General features: G+C 34.9%; 1 protein-coding gene across 2 annotated transcripts; it reads left to right on the plus strand.

Moving 5' to 3' along the window:
- The first annotated feature begins 12,315 nt into the window (after window positions 1-12,315).
- On the plus strand, window positions 12,316-16,618 carry LOC113111466 (zinc finger BED domain-containing protein 1-like). Of its 2 annotated transcripts, none has more exons than XM_026276219.1 (5): window positions 12,316-12,379; window positions 13,238-13,313; window positions 13,519-13,605; window positions 14,926-15,003; window positions 15,098-16,618. In XM_026276219.1, exons 2-5 carry the CDS (start codon window positions 13,289-13,291, stop codon window positions 16,468-16,470), a joined length of 1,563 nt encoding a protein of 520 aa, XP_026132004.1. In that variant the 5' UTR covers window positions 12,316-12,379; window positions 13,238-13,288; the 3' UTR covers window positions 16,471-16,618. The 2 variants fall into 2 exon arrangements, with proteins under 2 accessions (XP_026132004.1, XP_026132005.1); XM_026276220.1 differs by having other exon boundaries at window positions 15,203-16,618.
- Window positions 16,619-19,440: the final 2,822 nt, after the last annotated feature.

The following is a 19,440-nucleotide window of genomic DNA, read 5'->3' on the forward strand; positions in this document are numbered from 1 at the left end:
ACTAACCATCATAAACTAACTGTGAGTCACATCTGGAAAATAAAATATGGAAATAATGTCATCCAGACAGAACTGTGCTAAAACTCCTGTGTTATTCTTTCCCTCTCTTTTCTTTTTCTCCCTGTGTGGTTCTTCCGTTCTTCTTCTTGTCGGGCACTTGGAGTGAAACACTAACTGCTGCGGTGAGCCTTCAGTTGTCGGTCTCTGTTCATGTTCCATTCATGATCCACGTGCCCATCACGAGTCAGGCCGGGCCTCCCACAGTGGAGCTCCCTCAGAGAGTCCTCCCTTAACCTCTGCCCCGCGGCTGCCTGGGATAGCAGGGGCGTAATCAGGGCCGTATTTTAATGACCCGCTGAAATTCAGAGGAGTTCCCGCCCTTAAAACAGCTGCAGGCTTCAGTCCATCTATGGAGACGAGTGCTCAGGAGGAGCGTGTGGTTTGCCCCTGTATGGCACACTGTATAAGCTTCCTGCAGTCCATTCCAAATTTCTGCTGCTGCTCTCCATGAAACTCTATCACCTTCACTGATCATCCCAAGCCACATTACACACCCTGTCATCTCCAATAATGCTCTCACAGGCAGAGTACCACATGTCAAGTGCAGCACCAAACACTAATACAGCATTAAAGTCAGTATTCAATTAAAATTAAATTACATTTATGCATTTAGCAGACGCTTTTATCCAAAGCAACTTATAGTGCATTCAGGCTATCAATTTTTACCTATCATACATTTGATCTAAATATATATATATACAGTAAAGACCAAAAGTTTGGACACACCTTCTCATTCAAAGAGTTTCTTTATTTTCATGACTATGAAAATTGTAGAATCACACTGAAGGCATCAAAACTATGAATTAACACATGTGGAACTATATATGGAATATATACATAACAAAAAAAATGTGAAACAACTGAAAATGTCATATTCTAGGTTCTTCTTTTGCTTTGATTACTGCTTTGCACACTCTTGGCATTCTCTTTGATGAGCTTCAAGATGTAGTCACCTGAAATGGTCTTCAACAGTCTTGAAGGAGTTCCCGAGAGATGCTTAGCACTTGTTGGCCCTTTTGCCTTCTGTCTGCGGTCCAGCTCACCCCTAAACCATCTGGATTGGGTTCTGTCCGGTGACTGTGGAGGCCAGGTCATCTGGCGCAGCACCCCATCACTCTTGGTCAAATAGCCCTTGATGCCTTCAGTGTGACTCTCTCTCTCTCTCTCTCTCTCTCTCTCTCTCTCTCTCTCTCTCTCTCTCTCTCTCTCTCTCTCTCTCTCTCTCTCTCTATATATATATATATATATATATAAAGATAAAATGTACTGTAGTGTCTTTGTAAAGGAACAGTTCACCCCAAAAAAGACAATTTATTTACACACACATATAGCATTTAAATAAAAAAATAGTTGTATTTAATTTAAATTGTTAATTATTCCTTTTTATTATTATAATTTTTTTTTTACAATACATTCATTTCAAAAATTGCTTTTGTTACTAATTTGCCAAATTATGTATAATACATATTTTTATATAAAAAAAATTACAATATTTAGAACATAATGCAATTATATTTAAATTTAAAATACAGGTTAATAATATAAAATCCTAATCAGTAATCAAACTCATAATCACAAACTGTAATTTATCTAGAAGTCAGAACTTTCTGAAGGTGGTGAGGGGGAAAAAAATTATATCATCAACATTGTAAAATAGATTTCAGTTGTTGTAAAAAATCTATAATTTCCATTAGGAGTCAACAATAAAACTTCAAAATGTAGACTGTATGGCTAAAGGGAAATATTTTGCCGTTTCACGCGGCTGCCGTGTCCAGATGAACACACTGCAGAATATATCAGTGTGGTGTGAGTTCTCCGAAACCTCAGATGAACTCTGTCCTCACCCATTACTCAGACATCAGCGAGGCGTGATGAAGCTGATGAACTGAGGAGCACAGTATCGGAAATGAGCTGTTTATACTTCTAGTTTAGAGATGGAATTCCACCCACAAAACAGGAATAAAAGTGATACAATCTTCAATGTTAAACCATCTCTTTCATGCTTTCTCTATGTTTGAGTGCTCACAGTTCAACAGACAGCACCAGCCCCATCTAAACTCTGTCCACTCAGCTTCAACCAAAAACTTGGCAAAAAAAAAAAAAAACAACAGGGCAGTCATATTTTCTTCCCACTCATCCTCCTACCGCAAACATTGATATCATACCATCATCCTACATCCATCTCGGTGAAACTCTGTCTATGTGTGCACATCCACTGCCTTGAAATTAGATGCGGGACACCAAAAATGACAGTTCTGTTCTGGCTTGTCAATAGAGAGAGAGGGAATAAGGACAAGAAAGAGGCCTTTGAAAGAAAACCAAAAGAGACAAGTTGAATGATGTGCATCAAACTCGAGCAGTCCCACACCAGCAGCGGATACAGCTGGCCTGTTTTCTGTCACACCAGTGCAATGCTTTGTTTGTCAGTGATTTAGGATCTTGGTAGAGACGTTCTCATTGTCCTAGACTGAAGGAGATGGAACAGAATGAGTTTGACAGAGCAGAGTTTGTCCTCTGGTTCTCTGAGACACGAGGAAAGAGAAACCTTGTAGAGAAACAGAGGAAGTATAAAAGTCAAATTGCCTCTGATCTTTTATATGATAACATTTTATGATCAGCCTCGTGTGATCCAAGTGGCAGATGAGTGTTTCTTCACTCGAACAGATTTAGAGAAATTTACCATTGCATTACTTGCTCACCAATAGATCCTCTGTAGTGAATGGGTGCCATCAGAATGATGAATAAAAACATCACAATAATCCACAAGCAATTTACACAACTCCAGGCCATTATTAAACGTGAAAAAGTAAAGTGAAAATCTGTGTGCTTGTACAAGTCTTAAATCCACAAAATTGACAGATAAATGCACAGATTAAACACTGTCTGCAGTTCGAAACAAATATGTGGGTGGATTTTTTTTTTTTTTTTGGTGAAATATCCTTTTAATAATGCTATATACTACTCGTATTACTTACTTAACCCTGGCACTGTTAACTAACATGCATGAGCAGCATATTTCACATATAAAATAGTCTAAAACAATACAATGGCCTTTGTGTTTAATTAGCATCAAACAGATTTCAAACAAACATTGCACTGGGTGAGATATTTTCAGGATATGTAACCTTTTAATATATAATTTCCTGATTTGCAGAGCAGTTATGCACTCTCAGCTCTCTGTTTCTTCAGCATAAACAAACACTGAATTGAGAGAGAAAGAGAGAGAAATGGTCATACCATTGCTTTCAGCTTACAAGCCTCTTAGCTTATTTAAATAGGGAAACAGTTTCATAATGTAATTCCATTTCATACACATAATCTGATTCCTGCAAAACACTTTCCATTGATTTCAGCTGTCATTATATAATGTGAAAAATAGCAGCTTTGGTATTGCCACACCTTTTTTCAAATCGCCTGCTATTTCAAGTGCCAGTAAAATCAAATGAAATCTCAAAACTGCTTCCTGTGCCAAAGAGCATGTGGATGTGGGCTGACCTCTCTGAAGGTCATGGATGTTGAAGCCAGTTCTCATGTCCAGCTGTCCCGCTGATCTCAGTACAGTAGTTTTAGTGGACTGCGCAGCGGGAAAAAAAGAAGAAGCAAAAGCTTATGAAGTGACACATTTTACTAACACATTCCATACTTCATCCAGCCATAAAAAACAAACAAAAAAAAACAAAAAAAAACAATGAGGTGATTCTGGGGCATTATAATATTATTTAAATAAGTGAATCAAGTGAGTCACAGCCAGTGAATTTTTCGATTATAGGTACTATGATACCAATAGTTTACTGTTATTATTATTATTATTTTATTGACTCATGTTATACACTTATGCACATAAAAGCAATGTTGCATTTTTATGATTAATTTGGAGGTATGTTGATAAAAATAGTTTTTATTCACACACGCACGCACGCACACACAGACACACACATATATATATAATACAAATTAAGTCAACCTTTAGGGATGAAATAGTTTTAAAAAATTACTTAAATTATTTAAAGCATTTATTTTATTTTATTTATTTATATCTACAAAACTGACTATTATATTAATTGCATGCTCAGCATATGCTGCTGTAATGTTCTGCTACGACCATTTCACAAGAGGAAATGTCAAGTGATAAATGTACCTGCTGGAAAAAGATTCCGCCTCTTATTTAACTAGACTAGAATTTAGCAGATGGAAACTTGAGTGGAGACCACTGGGTTTATGGACCCTTCTGCGCTACTGCTGATGGGACTCTTGGATCTCTAAAGAGCCTCTGGCACGGAGCTCACTTCATTTCTCCTTGTTTCCTGTTGCCATTTCAAGAGTGTTCTCAGGTTTTCCGATCCTCTGTTGTCCTATGCAGAAATACAGGAATAATGTTTCAGGATGGATATTGGCCCTAAAAAATAACCAAAATGAATGCCGCTTTTATTTGAGATAGAAAACTTAATGGAAAAATGTTCTGTTCGAGAGAGAAAGAAGACACAGTGTGCAACTTGGTCACAATATGCTGTCTGTTAGTACTTCTACACCTTTTCAACAAAGATATGGAGAAGAATAAAAAAATAAGACTTCAGAATTTAGTTGTAAACAATATTTATACTTTCAGCCACCTGCAAAAAAACGTCAAATATGAGTTATAAATACTAATCAAGTCACCAAATAATAAATAAGTTATGAAAGATAAATTGTATAGTTAAGTAAATATTATTTAATTGTCAATAAATTGACTTCTTTTGTTTGAGTGGATGTTTGTTTCCAGCCATTGTTTCCAGATATTTGAAAGCAAAACTCCTAAAATAAAATATCTATTAATTAATAATTTTAAATATTTATTTAAAACTCTTCCAGTGTTTATATAATTCCCCTTTTTCTAAATAATTTGAATATGACAAGATTAACAGCATATTAGCATGATTTCTGAAGGATCACATGACACTCTGAAGACTGGAGTAATGATGCTGAAAATTCAGCTTCGCATCACAGGAATAAATTATCTTTTAAAATATATTAAAATGGGAACAGATATTTCAAATTGGAATAATATTTCACAAAATAACAGGGTTTATTCTGTATTTTTTTTTTATTCAAATAAATAAATAAATAAAGCCTTAATAAGCACAAGACACTTCGGTAAAAAAACAAACAAACAAACAAAACAAAACCTCTTGAACTGTACATATACATATACATACATTCTGTCTGTCTTATATCTGTTTGGTTACCTCCTGTTCACTTTCTATCCATTTTTGTAAGAAATCTATTTAAAATTAATGTTTAAGTGCCAGAACTTGACCAGAGCATATCTCTGTTTTTATATTAGACCTTGAAAACCTTTTACAGAAATAGTTCCTTAAATTACCGCACAGTCTAAAGGCTGAAACGGTACTGCATAGCAGAAAAAAAACACACATGAAAACTAAATTAACATTGGCGCAGTAGAAATAAACACAAGACATGGATGGCTGTTCTGTTTCTTTAATGCCTGAGGCTTTGGGAATGTATGTGGCCTTTGGTGGCTGCTCTGGTAACACCCATGGCATCCTCGGCACGCAGGACTAGGCGGGTTTCACCACTTATAAATACACCCACTAGACAAGGCCTAAATTCACACTGCAACCTCCCATCTCATGCCTGAGAGAGTGTGGTGAGCAGTATGGTTGATATCTACAGTATATTATGTGTGTGAACGTTCTGAGTATCAGTGTTGGTGGACTCTGCGTGTGTGTATGTGTGTGTATTTATAGTGCTAAAGAAATATAAGCCTACTCGTCTGCAAAACAATTTCACCTGACCCGTGTCCTGCAAGCCTGGACTCGGCGTTTAATCTCATACAAGTCACTGTAAGATCAGGTTATAAAAAGCGGATGGAAGGGCAACTCCAAGCACATGGCAGAAAGTCTTATCGCTCCTGAAATAAATTATGCTTATATAGATGAATCAAGAGGTAACACACACACACACTTAAAGAACCATAACTGTCAGAATTTCTCACAATATCTTATTTTATGTTTGACAGAAGAATTCATACAGTTTTGGAACGACATTAGGGGGAATATACAATGACGTCATTTTCATTTAGGGGTGGTCTATGCCTTTAAGGAAAAAATGCAAGTAACTCTAATCTGTAGTAAACATTTTACTCACCAGATGTTTGACTCCACCCATGACAACCACCCCAACAACCAGCAGGCCAAAATCTGCAGTGGAACCCTGTAGGTGAGCCTTATGTTTGCTTGAAGATGGAGTGAGTGGCACATCAGTCAGCAGTGTCTCCTCCTGCTGTCAGTCAGGTATACAGTGCAAATGTTAAGGGCAAATCGTAGCAGAGTAAAGATAGAGATTGAAGAGAAAAAATGGGTCTAATGGGTTGTGAGAGACAAAAGAAAAGCATAGCAAAGCAAAACAAAACAAAAAAATGTAAATACTAATAGGCTAATAATAATTTAATAAACTAAAGCAAGGCAAGGCAAAGCAAAAAAAAAAAAAAAAAAAAAACAGAACAGAGAAGAGAAGAGAATTTCAGTCAGGTTTTAGGCCCCACCATAGCACAGAAACTGCACTTGTTAAAATTATAAATGACCTGCTCCTTGCGTCAGACCAAGGCTGCATCTCATTTCTAGTCTTACTTGATCTTAGTGCTGCGTTCGACACCATAGATCATGACATACTCATAGATCGACTACAAAACTATACAGGTATTCAAGGGCAGGCTCTAAGATGGTTTAGATCCTACCTGTCCGATCGCTACCATTTTGTTTACTTAAATGGGGAGTCATCTCATTTATCATCAGTAAAATATGGAGTGCCACAAGGATCCGTCCTAGGTCCCCTTCTATTTTCAATATACATGTTGCCCCTTGGTAATATTATTAGAAAATACGGAATTAGCTTCCACTGTTATGCTGATGATACTCAGCTATATATCTCAACGAGACCAGATGAAACTTCCCAATTATCTAAGCTAACAGAGTGTGTTAAAAATGTAAAAGATTGGATGACAAAGAATTTTCTCCAATTAAATTCGGATAAGACGGAGATATTAATTATTGGACCAAAAAACACTACACAGAATCTTGTAGATTACAATCTGCAACTAGACGGATGTACTGTTACTTCCTCTACAGTCAGAAATCTGGGTGTTATATTAGACAGCAATTTGTCTTTTGAAAATCATATTTCCAATGTTACAAAAATTGCATTCTTCCATCTTAGAAACATTGCCAAGCTACGAAACATGTTATCTGTTTCTGATGCAGAAAAGCTAGTTCATGCATTCATGACCTCTAGACTGGACTATTGTAATGCACTTCTAGGTGGTTGTCCTGCTTCTTCAATAAACAAGCTACAGGTCGTCCAAAATGCAGCAGCTAGAGTCCTTACGAGGTCAAGAAAATATGATCATATTACCCCAATTTTACAGTCTCTGCACTGGCTACCTATTAAGTTCCGCATCAGTTACAAATTATCATTACTTACCTATAAGGCCCTAAATGGTTTAGCTCCAGCGTACCTAACTAGCCTTCTACCACGTTACAACCCATCACGCACCCTAAGGTCACAAAACGCTGGACTTTTGGTAGTTCCTAGGATAGCAAAGTCCACTAAAGGAGGTAGAGCCTTCTCACATTTGGCTCCCAAACTCTGGAATAGCCTTCCTGATAATGTTCGGGGTTCAGACACACTCTCTTTGTTTAAATCTAGATTAAAAACACATCTCTTTCGCCAAGCATTCGAATAATGTATCTTTTTAATTGTGAGTGTAGTTGCATCTGATCAAAGGTGCATTTTTATTCATTAGCTTGGGTTACATAAATTTTACTTTGTTGGATCAGCAGCTATGCTAATGATGTCTCTATTTTGTTTCTATGTTTTGCAACTAGGATTTACACAAGCTCCAGTCTGGATCCAGAACACCTGAGAAGAGATGATGCTGACCCTCAGAGGACCCCAGATGATGCTAACCCTGAATGAACAAACAGAACTAACAATTATTCCTAAATGTGTGACTTAATCATATAATAACTTAATTAATAATATTGATAGTTCATCGTCTAGCTGACTACGTCTTGTATTATTATTATTTTTTAGTTTTTCTAAAATCCTGTCAAATGTGCACAAACTACTAGCTACTACTAAATATTGTAGAAACATAATTTTCTGTAAAGTTGCTTTGTAACGATTTGTTTTGTAAAAAGCGCTATACAAATAAACTTGAAGAGAAAAATAAAACAAGGAGAAAAGAAAGAATGAATTAAAACAAAACAAACAAACAACAAAGCACTTAAAAGCAAAGCAAAACAAAATAAAAACAAAAAGCAAAACAAAACTATTCAAACAAAATAAAACAAACAATAAACAAAAGAGCAAAGCAAAGCAAAATGAAACTAAACAAAATGCACTTCTAACATTTACCATTTATTATTTACACAAAGAAAGCTAAAAAGGTATATAATAAGCGTTCTTAATTTGTCACACTCATGGTTTTCACGGTCAAAAGTGACTGAACACCTGACAATGTAACTTTTTTTTCTTTAAATATATATATATATATATATATATATATATATATATATATATATATATATATATATATATATATATATATATATATATATATATGTTTTTTTTTCTTCATTTGTTTTTTGAGAGAATTTCATGGTACTAATTAACATTTATGCAATAATTATGATAAATTTTTCCCTTTGAAAATAGTACATCAAACCATTTTTCTAATTTTAAACAAATATTTTTCAATTAATTCAGGATTTCAGATTAAATGATGGAAACTAGGGCTTTACAATCCAATTTCTGGAGACAGAATAGCACCTCTTTTAATTTCAGGGTGTAACCACTGGATTCCTGTACAGAACTCTATAGAGAGGCTTGTGAATTCCATAGATGTTTTTATACATAATTGTTTATTTATTAGGTTGTGGATTTAAATGCATATTAAGGCATTCTCAAAGACTACTTTTTGTCAAGGTTTATATTTTTTGTTGATATAAATGTTAATATGAAGTGTAGTATTTTTTTAAATATATTTTTTTAATGCCTTATTATAACTATATTGAAACCTGAACACAGAAAGCACTTTGTTAAAATTCTATAAAAATGTAACAAAAAATGAACAGGAATGCTTTATCGGACCTTAATCCTTCTGGGTCTGATCTGATTTTAACTCATATTGGCTATATGGTTATAGCAATACAAATTAATGTGAGTATGTAAAATTTTGTATGTGTGTGTCTGTGAGTGTGTGTTAGTAAGTGTGTGTGAGTGGATGCATCTGTTTTCACTCTTGAAATTTTAGTGTAACCCCTTGATGCTGTCCACTTTTGTTACTGAATTGTAGTCGAATTATTGATTTTATTTTACATAGTTGCAGTGTTACATTCACACCAGTTCATAGGTATGTATAGTGTGAGTGTGTGTCTGCGTGTGTGTTGATTTTGCACTCTAGATGTTTTATAGTTTCACTCCTTCATTGCGGTGCAATTTTTTTCTGCATTGTGGGGATTCTGTAGATTGTACACATAAAATTGTACACTTTTTTTTTTTTTTTTTTTTCATTTGCCATTAATATCCTTTGGTCGGTCATTTTTGACCGAGCCATGAGTGTGGCTATATATATATATATATATATATATATATATATATATATATATAATTTCTTTTTTTTTTTTTACTAACACTTAGCTTTTCAAATCATGCCCACAGTTATTATTTATAATTTTTTATTTATATATATATATATATATATTTATTTCACATATCAAGTGCCATGAAAGTTTCATACCATTCTGGTGAAGCTACGATTTAAAATAAATAAATAAATAAAACAAAAAATCCAAATGTAAAATTCTCCGGTCAAATGACCGAAGACCACACAAGGTGTGTAAGTACATGCAAAGTGACAAAAGCCTTTCATATATTTTGAATGACAGCCAGATGCATTCCAGGGTTCAAACAATAGAGCATGCAATATTGCAATGCCACAGCCATGGTTTTGATTTTCAGTGAATGCTTGAAATTATAAAATGTATACAATGAATGCAACTTCTGTTGCTTTGGATAAAAACAACCGTCAAATGCATGAATATAAATCTTTCAGCCCGTGTAGGACATCATAAAGGAAAGAAAATATTGTTGAGACAGTAAAAGCAGGATGTGTCCTAGCAAACAGAACTGCAGCATAGTTCTTGGCACTAGTTCAAGCTTGCTACTGGTCCTCAATGAGCACATCATAACTTAGCAGTACAATGGAGATGCACGGGGTTATAAAGCCACATGGGTCTTTATTACCCTCAATAAATGCACAAAAATTCCGCTCAAATTCTCAGGGGCTGCTTCAACAAATAGAGCAATGCCAAAAGCGCTGCAAACCACAGTGTTTACACATTTTGGTGTCATTTCTTTACATTCACCTGGGAAAAGAGAAATTATTTTACATTGCATTAGCTTAACTTTTTATTTATAATAATTGCAACTGCCAACAGCATGGACAACGTCCAATCTGAAGGTTGTGGTCTGTGTACCGCCCTCTTATAAACAAATTATAAGTAACTCAAGTCCTCATACATACAAATCTGGTGAGGTAAGAGTAATGCTGGTGATTAAGTGCTGCTGTATCCGTGTTCATCTCCATTTCCTGCTCACGAGGCTACAAACTGTATGAACAGCTCTGTTTACTATATCCACTCATATCCTGGCAACACTGGCATCCCAGGAAAGAACTGTTGTTTCGTAGAACCTTCGTGGGTCTCCACAGGAAGGAAGTTCACCCTGCTCCACCCGGCAGGGGTCAGGGCCGGAACGTGTCAAGGGGTGGTGCACACGTCTCAATGCTGACAGGAGAAAACAAAAAGAGAAATGTTGCAAAAATAAGCTTTTCTCTCAAAGCAACATTCAGGATGTATACAGATCAAGAGGCTTCTGGATGCCCCGAGTAGAACAGAGTAATGACTGCCTATATTCAGTGAAAATGTCAATATATATATTAGACCTTTCTACTATGAAAGAAATACTGGAGAATAGAATAACATTTATCCTGTCATACAAATAATCACCTTTAAATCGCATCTGTAATAAAAGTTTTTGTTTACATAATATATCTGTATATTAATTTAGTATATACAGTATATAAATACAAACACACGCATGTTTTTATTTAAGAAAAATGTTTTTTTATATATTAAATATATTTATATATAATATAAATACATAAATGTATATGTAAATATTTTCATAATATATACTGTGTGTTATATTATATATAAATATTTAAATAAATAATATATGTAATATATACTGTGTGTGTTTATATATATATATATCACAGTATAAATACAAATTTAATGTAAACAAAACATTTTATTTTGGATGCAATGGAAACGCATAAAATTAGTGGGTCCCAAAATTCAGAAAGTTTCAATATTTTGTACATTTTTATTTGAATGTTTAATAAAAGTATCACGCACGATGCACTTTTACATTTTTCACTCATATATATATATATATATATATATATATATATATATATATATATATATATATACACACACATATATATATATATATATATATATATATATATATATATATATATATATATATATATATATTTTTTATTTTTTTTTACTTTTTTTAAATTAATTAAAATGATTAAAACTAGTTTACAGCACAGATTTATAGCTTCATTATCAGAATCTCTTTATCTTTCAGAGAATCTCATTATGTTTTGTTTATACAATATACTGTTTAAAGAGTTGAGATAAACAGAACAGACAGATCAAGACTTCAATCTAAAATACATAACCAGAGAACACTTCCATGCTTAAGTGAGCAGATGGGAATGCAAATATAAAGGCTCTTTACAGTTAATGACTTTTGCTCACTAAAACATCATGAGTTCGTGTCTGAAGATGATTCAAATGTCTGAACTGATTGCATGTTTTCGTGCATTTTCTTGAACTCTGAGTATGTAGCTCTACCCCAACACTCGACCTACATATATTTTGTGTCACAGAACAATGACTTCCATTCATACCACTGTTATGTTCACCATTCGCAGACATTAGATGAAATACGTTTTCAATGAAGGTAAAAAAAATAAAAATAAAAAAAAAACCTGGGCCTTTGTTGCACACAACCACTGTAAGGATGCTTTAAAAACAGTTAAAAAAAAAAATTTGCAGAAAGTCTGCAGGTAATGAATTACCACTAGGGGACACTGTCCGAGGATTCTAAACTGTCTAATAACTTCCCTCTTGAACAATGAAGCAGCTGTATTAAATCTGCTTTTGCTTCATGACCTAACACGGTAAGTAAAATTGTTTAACGTACAAATTGTTTGTATTTTTAGATTATTAGGCTATACAAATACGTACAATAGCCTATATACACCAAACTACATAGGCTCAACAATTAGCAAAGTTATTCAACTGAATGGAATCGGAAGATTGATGACAAGAAGTGTCAAGACGTACAGCTACAATAAACATCTCGGTTTTGACATACATGTTGTGAATGTTGATTATGATCTATTTCTGGTTTCCGCTTACATCTAGTCTGACGAGGTCATGTGAAAAAAAAATATTAACACAGGACTGTTTTAAACGTGGAATAATGCTAACTACTTTAATTACTATAAAACAATAGGCAGATAATATTAATAGGCCTATAGCCTAGTATAATATTGTATAACATGCAGTAGCTTAAAGATCATGTCTCTTTCTCACTAGCGAAAAACCACGGGTCACTCACTCAGTTGTGTTGAAAAAAAAAGAAAGAAAGATCATTGGTGCCCTCTGCTGGACGTTGAAAGAGAAACTCTCACAATGTTGTTGTTTTTTCTTTCTCTCTCTCTCTCTCTCGAAGATTAAAACACTTGCTCACGTGCTAAATCTGTCCAGTAAAGGCCACTTCAGCCCATGAGTGTCCCGTATGTCAGTGGATATGTCAGACAACCGCTATTAAAACTTGTTTAAAATCCATGTATCGTTGTAGGCATTGTAACACCGTCAAACCACAAAACCTGATCAAAGATCATCATTTGTTTTACCACAAACACACCCTCTTAGACTGTGCGTCAGTGGTGGGTTACACAACCACATATTCAAATTAACTTTTAAATGTTTCTGCACGAAAACGAAACCTAAGCTACTGAACATCCCTCCAGCATAGACTGTGTGACATCTGAGCTCTGTATTGCTCCAAATTATCCAGAGACATGAGCAGAAGGAGAGTACACTTCGGTAAGTATTTCTTTTGTTGTCTGTTATTTTATTGCTTTCTTCATAGCAATTGTGTTATTGTAAGTTTACTTTATATATATTTAAAGGCAACGTTTTAAAAATCAAGTGGCTGGTAGAATGAGAAGGATTCATTTTGGCTTTTGTGAAACATAAAAGATAGGATATCAAAAATGTGTCATGTGCATATGTTTGTTGTCACCTCTAGCAAATGATTTCCACAGAGGAAGAGGAAGAAGACAACGAGATTTTCAAAAGGATAGGTTCATGCCGCTTCCGTATAAACGTATATACGGTAAGGTCCCAGAACTGCTTACACCGTCCAGCTCTGAGTTTATACCACTCACATGGCTTCCCATTATGTTAGACATAAAGACCCAAAAATCGGTACACAGACTACCTAACCTAAGCTCTAGTGGTGTTGTTTTTTTTTTTTTTGTTTTTTTTTGTGGCTCAGCATTGTTATTGTTATTGTTTTTTTTTTTTTTTTTCAAATACGGTCACAATTTAAATGTCAAAATGTAAATATCTGTGACACGGATGCCACCACATCCACACCTGTTAGAGGCTGTGAATTCTGTTTATTAATCTATGGATTTAAATGTAATTCAGCTTCAAAAACATCTTTTAAAAAAATCTTAAAATTATTACCAAATAATACAGTAGACTACCTTAAAAAAAAACTGTGTGCAAGACCAACAGAGAGACAATAGAAAAAACACTTTCTCAGAAACGCAACCGAAACTGAATAATAAATAGGCAGGGAAGGCGGAGCTACATTTAAACCAAGCCAGAATAAAGAGATGTCGCTCCTTCCATAACTGGATAGTTTTGATACTCATTCCAGGGAATTTTAGGAAATTGGACAGTTTTCTTTATTAAATACTTGCTTACAAAGAAGTGAGGACATGAACAAAGAAAAATACAATTCTCTATGGGTTGGTTCTCTTTATGGAGCGTTAACAAATGAGCAAACTAAATCACAAATTTAAAATTTGCCTTAAATTCAAACCTTCTAAAGAATCCTGTGCTAATGGTTCATAATGGTTAGTATAATGGTATAATCCTAAATTATATTATGCACAGGTAAAGCACCTAACCGAAGCTCTAGTTATGTGCAAGGTTATGTGTTTGTGGTTTTACTGCGTAAAGAACGGCTATACAGAGGAACTGCAAAATAAACGTCGCACATTTTTATTAACCGTTAAATTGCACAGCTGCAAAATCTTTCATATTTAACTTTTCTATAAGCAGTGTTATATATATATATATGTGTGTGTGTGTGTGTGTGTGTGTGTGTGTGTGTTTATATATATATATATCTACTTATTTGTATTATTTTTTTTTTTTTGTATTTTTTATTCTTTTATTATGTGTTTTATGTTCTGTCTCGCTCATTCTGTTGCACTGCGGAGCTTCTGTCACGAAAACAAATTCCTCGTATGTGTAAACATACCTGGCAATAAAGCTCATTCTGATATATATATATATATATATATATATATATATATATATATATATATATATATATATATATATATATATATATTATCATAAGATAATTCAGATTTCTCATAAGGTAATACAGAAATATGTTTGTATTCATCATATACAGGGCCAAAATGGACACATGGTAAGCCTAATTTACAAGCTCAACAGAACCATAATCAGCAAGAATTACCAACAAACAGAGGTGAGGTGTAGTTAACTTTTATGAAGTTACTATGAGAAAAACATCTAAAGTATGACTAATTTATATCTAATTTAATGTGTTTGATTTTAATTAGGTTATGGCTCAAATGACAAAGTTTTAAATATAATTATAAAGGATCTGCAGCCCTTAAGTTCTGTGACAAGCCATTATCTCACAAGGACTCTACAATCCTCTTTAGATGTTCAGTTAAGTGCCTCATGCATCCGAAATGAACTTCAGAACCTTTACAGACACAAGAGGGTGGAAGTCCAGAATGCAGTCAATAACGCAAGTAACCTCGCTCTCTCAGCGGAGTTGTGGAGCTCCAGTGAGAAGGTGTTTTACCTGACAGTGTCCTGTCACTTCATCACCGAAAACTGGAAGCTGACATCGTATGTGCTAGATACAGCCCATTTACTCACCAAGCATACAGCAGAGAACGCAGCAGAGCACCTTTTGAGAATTTCAAACGAGTGGAACGTCACAGAAAAAACTCAGAGTGTGGTCTCAAATATTGACGGCATAAAGAAGGCCCGTATCAATGGAGGCAGATGGACCTATATACCTTGTTTTGCTCATACTTTGGATAAAGTTTTCAGGGAAACCATGCAGATAACCGACTGCGAATCTCTACTGAGGAAATGTCAGCAAATAGTTGCGTTTTTCCACCAAAGTGACATAGCCTCACACAATCTCCAGCAGTACTGTGCTTCTCTCAGTCTCAGGCAAAGTGAACTGATTCAGTCCAGTGGTCTAAACTGGCTAACTACCCTCCATATGCTGAAGAACATCTTAGAGCAGTGGCCAGCCATCTTTAAAGTTTTTGTCGACAGACGAGTGGATGATCTTTGTCTGAGTGAGAATGAAAGAAAAATAATGGAAAACATTGTGGCAGTGCTGAATATTCTAAAGGAGGTCACAGAGGAAGCGGGAAGTCAAGGGTTCAGCCCAATCTCAAAAATCATACCGCTTGTGCAAAAACTGCAGAAAGAGTTGAGAAAACAATGGATGGGGGGGAATGGAATAGCGAAGAAACTGTCAAAAATATGTGACTATCATATTGGCAGCAGCAAGAAAATCCTTCAATTTAGAGTTAGCACAGCACTGGACCCGCAATACAAAACCAGCGTGCTGCAGGAGTCTGGCATTGAAGATATCAGCGAAGAAATCAGGAAACAGATCAGAGGATCTGCAGAGCACTGCAGTCGTGACACTGAAAGTCAAGAGTCAGTCTTTCAAAGGTACTGGAAAACAACAAACATTTCAGCGAACGCTCTTGAATTCTGGAAGAGCAATAAAGAGTTTAAAAAACTGGCGACGGTGGCCCGCAAGTACCTCACAGTTGTCTCCACTGCAATTCCAGTGGAACGTGTGCACCAGCTGCAGGAATCACAGCTCGCTAACAGGAGAAACTTTCTGGAGCCAGAAAATGTCAACATGATCCTGTTTCTGAACAGCAACAAATGAAGAAAACACATTATGTACTATACCTATACTTTATGGAAATGATGCTCAGCACTGTGCATTTTTCAAATACGGTCACAATTTAAATGTCAAAATGTAAATATCTGCCACCACATCCACACCTGTAAAAGTCTTTGAAATCTGTTGTAGTCTGTTGTCTTTGTAATCTATGAATTAAAATGTAAAAAAAATCTTTAAAAAAAAATATTGTTACCAAATAATATAGTAGACTACCTTTATATATAAAAAAAAAAATCAAACACTTTCACAGAAACGCAACTGAAACTGAAGAATAAATAAGGTGAGGCAGGGAAGGAGGAGCTACATTTAAACCAAGCCAGAAGCAAGAGATTTTGCTCCTTTCATAACTGGATGGTTTTGATACTCATTCCAGGGCATTTTAGGAAGTAGGACAGTTTTCTTTATTAAATACTTGCTTACAAACTTGTTGAATATGTTGCAAATTACGTCTTCATTTGGTTGGTTTGATTTTCTGTAAGTAATTACAGGAAAAACAAGCTGTTAAATTCTAAGAATATCATAAGTATACAGTATATCTACAAGGAGGACCAGACAGGTTCAAAGATACAGACCCTAAATGAAGGATCAGCACAGGGCGGAAAGAAGTGAGGACATGAACGGAGAAAAATACAATTCTCTATGGGTTCTCTTTATGGGCCGTTAACAAATGAGCAAACTAAAATCACAAATTTAAAATGTGTCTTAAAATCAAACCATCTGTATTTAAATTTAAAATAAAACCATGCATACTTTTGCTTTCAAAATCCTGTTAATGGTTCATAATGGTTAGAATAATACTAAATTATATTATGCACAGGTATAGCACACCAGACGAGTTTGTACTTGTGAGCACAAGTTTAAGGCAATGTTCTAAAACCATAAATCTATGGACCATACCAGTTTGAAAAATGTAAAAGTGTTGTCTAAAAATGACAGATCCTGGCATACACACTTTTTTATTGCATTTTGAGCAAAAATCATGAGACATTAAAAAAAAAAAAATGCTTTCCATTTCCCATTTCCACACACACATGCAATGTATAAAATTAGTTGCTATTTTTCTTCTATGGGTGATCAGTGGAACCCCTTACTGGATATGGTTATTTCAGATTTACCTCCACTCACCATACTCTACAAGTCTATGAGTGAAAGGTTCCATTATCCACCAACACCTACTGATATACTTGGAAACAATTGTTTTCCAAAACAATACAAATTGTGCACAAAGTTCTAGAAAGTGTAGATAGGGTTTCATTGTCTTCTGTAGTGTGGAACACCACAGCAAACAAAACATAATGACAACCCTGTCCCGACTGATAACATGGACTCAGCAATCCTATGTTTTGGAAACCACACCTCCACCTGAAGAATAAAAGCCTAGTCATTTTGTTAGGCAATTTCTGAAAATAGCAGATAAATGGGGAATCGGGAGCAAGGTTAAAGTGGTAGTGACAAATAAAGATGGGATAAAAAGAGACATCAAAAAGGCAGGATGGGATCTCATACCCAGTTTCACCAACTTTGGATTTGGTCTTCAAGGAGATGCTTGAGTCTTGTGACCGGAAAGAGCTGATGTTGGAAAATATAAAAAGTATTTTTTCTAATGTTGAAGCACAAGGTCACCTCAAAAAGGCACACACACACAAAAAAGCTGCAGTTACAATAACCTGGCTCAGTTCAAAGGTAAAAATGGCTTTCTACACTAAACATGCTAGAAAGAATCTCAGAGGCCATATGCCTAGTGCTAATTTAATTTAACATTGACTTATTGAGTGAGCAGAAAGAAAGAAAATGACAGGTTGACATTTAGTACCGCTCTTGACCTGAGATGCCAAGACATTGCTCTCTCTGAGAAGACGACTTCCACCCGCATTAAGAGAACAGTCATTGCCGAAATGAAACACCTGGATCAAGAGAATCAAGGGAGATACTTTCAACAGCCAGAGAATTTTCTTAAGGGTCTGAGGGGATACTTGGAAAAGGAAATGTTGCAGATCGACCGGGATCCCTTGCATTCTGGAATTTCCCAGAAGATGAAAACTGGTACCTGAGTGAAGCTGCATGCGAATACCTTGCTGTTGTGTCTACCGTGATCCCAAACTGACATTGCCTTTGACATGGAGAAAGCCAGACTCATGGCCAGTCGAAACAACAGCTTGCATCCAGAACATCTAAATATGATGCGGTTTCTAAATGGAAGATGTTTCCTATATTAAATAATTATTAAAAAAATGGGAATATGATCATAGTCTGTTTGTTGTAAAAAAAAAAAAAAAAAAAAAAAAAAAAATGAAAAGTCACAAAACATGACATATTCACTATTTCTGTCTTTCTAGCTAGTATCAGCTTATCAATTAATATATATTTTAAGGGGTATAGTGGTTAAGGGAATTTTATTAATTTAGGGAGTATTTACTTTGTCGATTAAATTGCCAATAATCAATCAGTGAAAACGTACAATGCATATATTATTCATGAAAATGGTTTGTCTGCACTTTCTCAGTAGTTTAAGTGACTACAAGTTTTATCAGATTTCTTGACAAACCTGTAAATAAACTGTGCATTGAATTTATATCTTATTCTGCGATTTAAAAAAAAAGGCATTTTTTAAATTAAATTGCATGAATAAGATCGAGATGATCTCTTGAAATATAAGCTGTATTTGTAGAATCAGGATTGACCACGAGATGGCAGTAGGCACACATTTAGGCTAGAATGAAGCATATGAACTAGATACTAGAATGTAATAAATATAACGTATTTATTTATTGTTACATCAATCGATCCATGCATTAAAAAAAAAAAAATACCTCGTTGTGTTCTTACCTTATGGTTCATGTTCACCTTCTGCTCCCCCAATGTATTTACCATGAAAATCCTAAAAACATTTCAATCAGAAACTATATTAAATGATCGATGCAGTCTTGCTGTTCTGTTCATGGTTCACGCTTG

This window comes from Carassius auratus, chromosome 12 (genome assembly GCF_003368295.1).
Source record: "Carassius auratus strain Wakin chromosome 12, ASM336829v1, whole genome shotgun sequence".
Classification (NCBI taxonomy): domain Eukaryota; kingdom Metazoa; phylum Chordata; class Actinopteri; order Cypriniformes; family Cyprinidae; genus Carassius; species Carassius auratus.

What these genes read in the sequence shown, in the direction of transcription:
- LOC113111466 (XM_026276219.1), top strand. Translation starts at nt 13,289, where the DNA reads ATGAGCAGAAGGAGAGTACACTTCG. An exon ending in CAGAAGGAGAGTACACTTCG is followed by an intron (nt 13,314 to 13,518) that starts GTAAGTATTTCT and finishes TGTCACCTCTAG; the next exon opens with CAAATGATTTCCACAGAGGA. An exon ending in TCCGTATAAACGTATATACG is followed by an intron (nt 13,606 to 14,925) that starts GTAAGGTCCCAG and finishes CATCATATACAG; the next exon opens with GGCCAAAATGGACACATGGT.